The 10286-nt window shown below is 45.8% G+C and overlaps 1 protein-coding gene across 8 annotated transcripts in view; it reads left to right on the top strand.

Moving 5' to 3' along the window:
- Positions 1-10286, top strand: part of lima1a (LIM domain and actin binding 1a) — a 32959-nt gene extending 22673 nt beyond the window's left edge. For all 8 annotated transcript variants that reach the window (XM_070545200.1, XM_070545206.1, XM_070545202.1 and 5 more), the window contains 7 exons: positions 2175-2244; positions 3132-3211; positions 6993-7058; positions 7144-7192; positions 7315-7379; positions 7457-7590; positions 8807-10286. In XM_070545200.1, coding sequence (XP_070401301.1) covers positions 2175-2244; positions 3132-3211; positions 6993-7058; positions 7144-7192; positions 7315-7379; positions 7457-7590; positions 8807-9800 — 1458 coding nt within the window. In that variant the 3' untranslated portion in view covers positions 9801-10286. The remainder of the gene's footprint in view (positions 1-2174; positions 2245-3131; positions 3212-6992; positions 7059-7143; positions 7193-7314; positions 7380-7456; positions 7591-8806) is intronic.

The raw sequence follows: 10286 nt of genomic DNA, 5'->3' as shown, positions 1-10286 counted from the left end.
AAGAGCGGCTGCAGAGAGCGTGTACTGAAACGGTTACTCAGAGGGGGAGTGCTGAACTTTATCAGTACAGCTTGTCTCAATCTGAGGATTTTAATGTGTTTGAATGCTGTAAACATGATGCTGGAGGTGCTTCTAATGCCGTCTTTGTTTCAGTAAGTCGGGTTAAGAGGTGTGTGTGTGTGCGTGTGCGCGCGTGTGTGTGTGCGTGCGCTCTGAGGGCCGGGGTGGGGTCACGGGGGGTCCTGCTGTCTTTCTGTGGGTCTGTCTGAGCTTTAATAGTATCAGGATTAGCAGCAGATTTTCTGTCTGGCCTCTAGAGATGCTGCTGGTGCTTGTTTATGCTGACCCCCCCCCCCCCCCCCCCCCATGTTTACGCCTTATGTTCATTATTCATTATATTGAGGCCACTATGCCTAACCCTTTTCCAAACCCTTACCAAAACCAGAGAATTCCTAAAGTTATCTGTAACAAAACTCATTTCACATCTTATCTCCAAACCTCACCCCTAGGGAGTACTCCGCACTAGGACTGGGTTTGGTCCAAACAAGGACCATCGGTCATAAGAAGGTTAGTAAATATCCCAAATTCGGTCTTCACAAGTGTCCCCCCCCCCCCCCCCCCACCACACACACACACACACACACACACACACACACACACACCTCCTTCAACCCCACAAAGCTGCACCTCCCATCTCTGGAAGATGATCCCCCTCCCACAGGAGTTGGCCCATTGTTCTGGTGCTGTTTTGTTGTGTGTGTTTAAACCTCACCTACACGCTGAGTGATGACTTTTTTTTTTACTGTTAACAGCTGATCAGGTGGCGATGTGTTCGACTTACTTTTGGTACAGTCTGGTTATCTTTGCTCACTTGTCTCTACCAGTGGTTCTCCGATTAGGCCCTGTCCATGGCTGCTCTGAAGCAGAAGATAACACCTCCACCCCCTCCCACTGAAGCCCCAGTCTACTCCTCCATATGTTTTTTGCTTCTCTATTTGTACCTCTTGTCCTCAACCCAAATGCTTTCCTGAGTGGATATTTGTTAAAAATGTGATTCTGGCTCCTCCGGGTCTCCGTGTTATCCAGAGTTTTTAAAACCCAACAGCAGCATGCTGACTTTGAGTGCTACAAGCAAAAACAATGGAGCCATTTTTACTAGTTTTTCCCTATTTGTCTAACTTGATCCTGACCTTTTTTTTTTTTTTTTTTTTTTGAAGCTTTGATCATGTAAGACGTAGACATGTTAACATCTCAGTGATGAGTCAGAGGAAATGCAGCAGGACATCACATCTCCCGGGTCAGGCTGTGGCGGTGAAATCAGGAATGGTCGTAAAGCTGGAGATCCATTTGAATGTAGCCTGAGACTTTTAGCTTATTTCTTAAAGATGTGTGTTTGACTCAGATTTCATCTCCCCACACTGACCAATCAGAAAGCAGCTGGATCTGGTCTGGTCTCCAGTAAACACACACAACACTCATCCAGCTTGTCAACTTCAGATTTTTGGTGAGAAAGTTCTGTTCTGGCGGGTCGCCGTGCTGAAGCCTGCAGACGTTTGAGCGTGTTGGGACTCAGTCTGTCAGGTGGATGGGCATGAATCATCATCAGAAGAATTAAACCAAAGTGGTGACTCATTGTGATGATCATCTCAGAACTGTTCGGTCTGCGTTGGGACCTGGGAAGGAACGATCTGATCCTGGAGGCCGAAGATGACGCATTTAAAGCGTGCAGACGGAGGCTGAAGTGTCCTGATGTGTAATCTGTGCATTGTGACATCAGATGGTTTGAGCTGTAACGTTGGCAGCAGGCCAGCATGATCTCCACTCAGAAGAGGGAATTCACCTCATTAGCAACAAAATTTCATCCATTATTGATCAGACGGTAGATGATTGTTTCCATTTCCTTTCCTACATTCTCTGGATTGATCGGTTAGTTTGTGTGTCTGCTCTGTACAGATGGGTGTCTGTCTCTGAGCTGATTAAAGAGATTAGAGTGGTTTGGACCAGACAAACCCTCACACACACACACACACACACACACACACACACACTGGACTTTACCTTTTCTCTTCTCTGATCTTCTCGTCTCCACGATGGACGGGGCAGATTAAATAAAGTGACTGTTGTTTACTTCTCATGTTTTTAAATATTTAACCAAATTTTTAATGTTCTTGCAGGAATCTGAAGGGCGGACAAACAGAGGAAACGACAGCAGTAGCTCTTCCAACATGGAGCAGCTTCTAGGAGGTATGAACGTCTAGCTAGGAATCACAGTTGGACAAATTGGTTTTTATGTCTGTCAGCCAACACCAGATGTAATCTGTTGTCTTTGTAGCAAAGATAAGCGTGTGAATGTGTCGTTGGCGAGCCTGAGGTATCTTAAGGTGGCATCACATCGTTTGCTAGAAAATTTGCTGCTTGTTGTATCCTGTTAATGTAATGTGATATCTTTGCTAGAGCACAGATAGTACTGGTGCCTGGATGTGAGGGCACCTCTTCTCTTGGAACACAGAATTAGTTCAGCCTAAACCCCACATCAATACATATACCACAGCTTCAAGGAATCTGCTCTGATATTTGTGGCCTTGATTCAAAAATATAACATTTTATCTGTGATTGCAGCTTGTAGGAAACAAAGTATTTTCTATCTCATTTTGTCTATAATCTGCCAATATTCAGCAAGCTACTGAGATTTATTTACGTAGTAACGAATATTGGCTTGCCGTAAACGAGTGTCTGGAATGTTCCTGGTCGTCCTGCCCTCCTGGATGCTCTTCCCAGAAGAAACCTCGAGGTAGACAAAAGGTTTTCTGTGATCAGCAGATTGCTTCAGAGAGAACAGGAAAAGATCAAATCCTGCTTCCCTCCACGTGACCCCTGACCTCTTGTTCTTGTCTGCTGCCTGCGTGATAAAGCGGGACAATCTGCCCTCAGTCTGAACTGAAACATGAGTCCTGGCTGGGATTCATCAGAGAATTTCCCAAACTTTAAGAACCTCAGCTGCTGTGCTGTTGGACCAAGAGTGAAACCTCACTGAGGAGTGACAGACCTGGACCGAGCCGAACCTTAGAAAGTGGCCCACCTGTAGGTCTTAGCGTCTGTTTCAACTTTTTATGGCTGTGTGTTTTGAACAGACGGGAGTCTTGCCGAGTCCACTCCTCTCCGGGACAGGATGGCCCTCTACCAAGCTGCCATCTCCAAACAGGAAGTCACTGTGAGTAGCTGGTGTGACGCTTTTGTTCTTCAGATCTTAATGGAGCAGAGGAGGGTTGAAAACAGACACGGCCATTCCTTGGCGACTGAATCCATCTTCCAGATGAAAGTTTCAAAACAAAATGTTAATAAGATGAAGTCGAATTCACTTTGGTGGCTTTTATTAGTTTTGATACTGAGTGCATCGGAAGTCATCAGAATAGCAGATGGAGGTATTAAGGTTTGGAGATGTTCTCAACCTAAAAGTGCGTGAAAGTGTAGCTGATCAGCAGAAAGGTCAAAACTAATGAACAGCAAGGTTCACTATTAAAGGCTCCTGTAAGAATAAAGAGTTTTATTTCCACAAATGTAAGTAATAGTCATACATCTGTGTATTTGACAGCCGGTTTGTTGAAACCGTTTTTCTAACTCAGGAATAAAATGAAAATATTAACCTGCTGTGAAACATATGAACAAATGGTTTAGGGTGGTTTTAGGTGAGGGATCAGACACAGAGCAGCCCGAAGACCTCTTATGATGAATTATATAAATGGAAACCGTGTTCCCTCGCCCGGACGTGGGTCACCGGGCCCCCCCTCTGGAGCCAGGCCTGGAGGTGGGACACGTTGGCGAGCGCCTGGTGGCCGGGCTTTCACCCATGGAGCCCGGCCGGGCACAGCCCGAAGAGGAAACGTGGGTCCCCCTTCCCATGGGCTCACCACTCGTGGGAGGGGCCAAAGAGGTCTGGTGCAGTGTGTGACGGGTGGTAGTCGAGGGCGGGGACCTTGGCGGTCTGATCCTCGGCTACAGAAGCTGGCTCTTGGCACATGGAATGCTGTGTTGGGAGTAACGCGGTACAAAAGTAATTAACTACTGTAATGCATTGCTTTTTGCTGTAATATGGTAATGTAAGGCATTACAGGGAAAGAAAATGGTAATATTTACTCGGTACAATTGTCAGTAGCGCGGTAATTACAATGCATTTTTAAACCCAGAATCAAGATGTGGGTTTCCTAAAAATTCAAATTGCAGGAAGCCTGAAAAAAGATCCAGTATCTACATATATGACGTCATTTATGGACTCAGCTTTGCGGGCATTCTATGAGCAGAGAGGACGCAGCGGTAACGGCTCAAATACTCCAGCTGCGTCCTGCGCGCGGCCGCTGTTATATTCACAAAATCGCTCCACCAAAACAAAGTAATTTGTTTGCGATCGTTTATATCAGCCCATATTCTCTGGTACTTCATGTACTTTTCAGCTGAGTTCATAATCCGTGCCCCGGTGATTTCAACTCATTGCTGCTGGTTCGGTAGATCCCTTTGGCTGATTAGTTAGAAAGTAGGAAATCTAGGAAACAGTTTTTCTGGAAGACGGAGAAAACATGCAGCATGCAGGAAGGTTAGAGAGAGAAAGGGCCCGAAATTATTCAAATAAAATCAAGAAAACAAAACAAAGTACTGGTCTGTCGTGATGAAGAGAGAGCTGAGTCAGAAGGCGAAGCTCTCGATTTACCGGTCGATCTACGTTGAGCTTTGGGTAGTGACCGAAAGAACGAGATCGCGGATACAAGCGGCCAAAATGAGTTTTCTCCAAAGAGTGGCTGGGCTCCCCCTTAGAGATAGGGTGAGAAGCTCTGTCATTTGGGAGGGGCTCGGAGTAGACCCGCTGCTCCTCCACATCGAGAGGAGCCAGTTGAGGTGACTCGGTCTTCTGGTCAGGTTGCCTCCTGGACGCCTCCCTGGTGAGGTTTTCCGGGCACGTCCAACCGGGAGGAGACCTAAAGGTAGACCCAGGACACGGTGGAGGGACTATGTCTCTCACCTGGCCAGGGAACGCCTTGGGATTCCCCCGGAGGAGCTGGCTCAAGTGGCTGTGGAGAGGGAAGTCTGGGCCTCTCGCCTTAGGCTACCGCCCCTGCGACCCAACTCCGGATAAGCGGATGAAAATGGTTTGATGGAAATGGTTTAGGGGTTGATTTTAGCCTGAAGTGTAATGTTCTCAGCATTATTCAAACAATGTTACTGCAGTGGCCTCCTAATGCTGCGAGTGTTTGCTTTTGTAAATTATATATGCTTTTCATTGGACTCTTATTGTGAAAATCTCTTATGTAAAACTGATGGACAGTAAAACTGGCAGTCTGACACATTAAAGCAAGTAATGTCAAGTATACGTGAAATATCTTAACCTCTGGTTACCAAGCAGAGGGAATTTACCCAGCAACCATCGGGTTGTAAAGCTGTAAATTCTCCTAATCTAAAGGATTACTGCAGGCAGAAGCTGATGACTTGTTAGATCTGTCAACATCAACTTTTTTTCCTCATATTGTGTAAATGGAAGGAATATCTCTAACTTTTCTTTAACATTGTAATAAAACCTCAGTAGCACTTTGCAACAAAGGACCCCAAACTGGGCTTTGTTACTGGAGAACCACTAACAAGTAATGATCAGGGATTCATGGGTAGTTAACCAAGACTTACTGGTAAAATCGCTCACCAGTCTTATTCAGGAAATAATGGGTAGTTATCGAAGGACAGGGAGGAGAAACGGATCATTTCTTACTCGGTACTTATCCATTACCTACAGTTTTTTTATTGTCTGATCTTGACAACTGATTTGTTAAAAATGAAATACAATTATTAATCAACCATTTATTTAAATTCTAACTTCATGAACATAGATATCTAAAACCTACTTAGGATTGATGAGAACTGCAGAAGTTTTTATTATGGAGACTGTACAGTTTTCACACACACACACTCAACTTGCACTAAAAAGCTACGGTTTAATTTCTTCTTGTTAAAAACATTGTACATCATCATGAAGCATACATCCAAGAGGATCCTTTCTGTGTTTGTGTGTTTTTTTGCCAGCCAATGAGTCCATGCCATTGTGGCAAGATGTTTAGGAGGATTCAGGGTCAGAGTTAGGAGGGTCAGTGGTGGGAGAGAAGTGCCAGTACCAACTCCAGGTTGGTAGGTGGCGATGCACCTCCTGTTGTCTGCAGGCCGCTATAAAACCCCTAATAGAAGGAGTTACCCATTAGTCCCCAGTTCATTACTCGTTTCCTCCCAAGTCTTTCCCTGGTAACGAAGCACAATTCAGGTTCGTTGTTAAAATCTCAAATTGAATTCAGTGTATTTCAATGCACAACTAGTCGTCTCAAGGCACTTTAAAGAGTAAACATTCCAATTGAACCTAATTATTAGTGCATTGAGTTCATTTCATAATGCCAATTACGTTTCCTATCTGCATAAAGAAACCCAGCAGAATGCATCGAGTCACTGACTCTCATGTGGAGTATGCTTGTTGCAACAGTCACCGAGCCTCCAGTGTTTTTGTCTCTTTGTGTCTGTTGAACAGTCAGTTCAAAGGAATGTTGAGTCAAGCAGAACTGTGCTCTAAACCTGGATCTCGCTCAGGTTTAAAACTGGCTCCAAGCGGCAACTCGGATCTGTCAGTTCCCAAAAACATTCAGCAAAGTCGACCTGAAAAACTTTGATCTCAATATTTTACTTGTGTTCAAAACAGAATTTTGCAAAAAATCAAAACAAATTGCAGACTTAAATAAAGGAAACATTCATGAAGATCAGTTTTGTTTTGCTTATTTAGTTTTTATTCAACCAGATGAGTCGATTGAGAATCCATTCTCATTCACGACAATCTGGCTTAGAGACATAAGTAGCTTTGCACCAAAGGACAACAGGGAAGATGAAACCAAACCGAATAAAAACCGTAGACGTAAAAGACTGTTCTCGTTTACAAGCGTCTGTTGTCTGAGCATGTTCTTCTCTGGTTCCGTCAGAGCGATCATGTGGATGGCTTCTGTGGGAAGCAGAAGGAGAATGTTCCTCCGTGCTCGTTGGACATGGTGAGGTTTAAATCACAGCATCTTTGTCTGCTAGTGGAACCGTTCTGAACCTGTTCGTGGTCCTTTGTTGTTTTTCCTCTTCTAGAGTCCAGAATCTGAACCAATCAGAAGAGGTCTAACCTCAGAGACTAATGGTAAGCTGCTCTCCATGTTTACCATCACAGCACACGATGCTCCACCATCAGACCAGTTGCTTAGCTAGATAAACGTCGTAATGGTTCCCTCTAGTGTTCACTTTGCATCACTGCTTTTTCAGGTTCTGGTCCAGGTTCTCCATCCTCCTCCAGTCAGAAAGACTCTCCTCAGTCAAAGACCCTTAGGGTGAGTCCATCAGAGGTCCTGTGCCCAGACACCAGCTGAATCGTCATCGTCAGTCTGAATGAGGTTTTTATGTGCAGAGCTTCCACCTGCCTGTGAGGGAGACCTGTGTGTCGTGCCAGAAGACGGTTTATCCTCTGGAGAGGCTGGTGGCCAACCAGCACATCTACCACAGCTCGTGTTTCCGCTGCTCTCACTGCAACAGCAAACTCAGGTCTGGGCAGGGGCGGAGCTTTATGCAGGGTATCCGCGGGTCCTTAAAAAGTCTTAAATTTTCTATTCCAAATTTAAGGCCTTGAAAATCCTTAAAAATAACAAATAATCCTTAAATCCAGTTTCCAAAGGTCTTAAATTACCAAAGACCCAATAAACAAGATTCTTTTATTTCTATAAAATTTTCGTGAATTTCTAGTTGGTGTTCAGCATTTTTTGTGTACGATGTTGGCGTAAGCGGAACCGTGCACGTTCAGTTGGTTGTGAAAGGGGACTATTTTTAGATGAGCACATTAGCTGGTTAAGCTAGTGGGAGCTTGCGCCATGGGGAAGTGCGAGTTCAATGGTAACTGGATGGCTAATCCCACGTTCGCGACGTGGTTAGCACCGGCTCCAGGCAATAGCTGGAAATTATAGCTTAAATTTAATTTAAAAAATAGCTTAAATTTGGTCAAAGTGGCCTTAAAAAAGGTCTTAAAAAGTCTTAAATTTGGCTCCCTTAAAACTACAGATACCCTGTTTATATGTGCGGGGGGGGGGGGGGGGGGGGGGGGGGGGGGGTCGTCACAGAGGGTTCTCGCACAGGGCGCCATTTAGGCTAGCTCTGCCTCTGGGTCCGAGGCTGGAAAATGTGATGAGTGTAGAAAAAGCATCAGGATCTTCAAAATGTGCTGTTGTCATTCTGCCCAAAAACTGAAGTTAACGTTGCTCGTGTGTCAGAAGTTATTACCCGCTGAAGGAATTGTCTCTAAAACTGTTTCTCAGATTGAACACCATGATTTTAATCAGAGCTCAGTGAACTGCAGAACAGGTGATTCAACCCTTGAATCTGATGTTTTAGGGCAGGGAAACTACTAAAACATGATGGCTAGGACCCCCCCCAGGATCGGGGTTAGAGACAGCTGCTTTACAGATCGGCTGATCAAGTAACTTCTGTTTCTGCTGGTGATCAATGCATTTATTTCACATATTGTAACTACGTCATGATGGGAGGCAACGGAGGTAAGCACAGATCAGAATGAAGACCACCACAGACATTCTGGTGCTCCTGGAGCCAATTGATGAGTTACAGATGCAGAGAGATGTGTGATTTTGTCTCAAGAGATCAGAATTCCTTCAGCTGATGAGTTCTTGACTTTTAGTCAGAGTATTAAACGGTGTTAAACTGATGGATCATCTGTTTACATGTGTTATCCCTTTTTCTCCCTCCTGGTTAGTTTGGCAAACTACGCCTCCCTCCACAGCAACGTCTACTGTAAACCTCACTTCTGCCAGCTCTTCAAGGCCAAGGGGAACTACGATGAGGGCTTTGGCCACCGGCCTCACAAAGAGCTGTGGGAGAGCAAGGGTGACGATGAGGTCATCTCACCCCAGTCCATTTCTCTGAGCAAGCCACAGGTCCAGTGCTCCCCATCAGACCAGGAGAGCCCCAGCGTGGAGGACTCCCCGCTGGCCAAAGTCCTGGTCCTGACGGCCAATATGGAAGCTCTGGGTCAGGGGTCAGCAGAGAAGTCTGACAGACTTGCAGAGACCCGTAGGCTGAAGATCTCTTGGCCTCCAAGAACGGAGGCGGAGGACACGCCCAGCCACAGCAGGGCCACAGAGGGCGGCTCCTCCACCAAGCCCATGCGAGCCAAGTGGCCCCCAGAGGAGGACTCTTCATCCCCACCTCCCGAGCAGGACAGGGGTTCACCCTGTCTGCGCCAGGGCTCCTCCCTGAAGGAGCGCAGCCTGGCCTTCTCAGCAGCAGCACAGAGAGATGCAAGTCCTCCTCATGGCAGGAAACCAACTCTGCCTCCTGCTAACGAGGAACAGCTGAGCCCTGAACCCTCTGACAGGGACCACCAGGACAGCACGCCCACTGAGAGCTCCAGGGATGAGGAGGAAGAGGAGGAGGAGATGAAGACCGAGTCTACTGAGAATCTCTCTACAGAGGAGCAGCTTGAAGACACGCCAGGAGGTAAATCGGATGAGGAGGAGCAAATGGATATCCTGGAGAGTGAGATGTCAGAAAAAGGTCAAAGTTCAGCTGAAGCGACAGCCATCTCTTCCCCTGAGGGGGAGGCGGAGGTCAGCATGCCGTCTCAGGATGTGGGGTTCTGGGACAGTGAGGAGGTTGATGACAAGGAGGAGGTGGAGGTGCTCACAGTGGAGGAGATGATCAAACGAAACCGATTCTACGACGACTACGATGATGGTGATGACGCATAGAGTTCTTGCTTTTCTGAGAAGTGAATCTTTTCGAGACAGTTGGTGTGAACTCTGAGCTCTGCCCACGTGCCTCTGAGCAGTCTGAACCACTTTAAGCCGTTCTCACATCCGTTTCCTGTGTAAATGTCTTGGAATTCAGTTTTACAGCGATGAATGATAAAAGCTCTTTAATTGTGAAAGAAAAGTCTGAATTTGGACTAAAAGTAATTTTGAGTTTTCAGCCCTGAAAACCGAGGGGAAGCCACCAGCCGCTCCGACTGAATCTTCTACAAACTCGACGATTACTAGACTAAAAATGAAGTTTTCTTCAGACCCAGCACCTTTAGACTGACTCTTATAATGAGATGTTTGTTTCTGTGGAGAATCCATCCTCTGTCACACTTGTCATCCTTATTTTTAATAAGATTTAAAACGGAATAAAAACTGTTTTTCAAATCAGGACCAACGCTGTTCATCTGCTACTGTTTAATAAATAACGCAATACAA

Source organism: Nothobranchius furzeri, chromosome 15, assembly GCF_043380555.1.
Source record: "Nothobranchius furzeri strain GRZ-AD chromosome 15, NfurGRZ-RIMD1, whole genome shotgun sequence".
Lineage (NCBI taxonomy): Eukaryota > Metazoa > Chordata > Actinopteri > Cyprinodontiformes > Nothobranchiidae > Nothobranchius > Nothobranchius furzeri.
The sequence above is the reverse complement of the archived record's forward strand: the minus strand, read 5'-3'. Positions and strand labels throughout refer to the sequence as shown.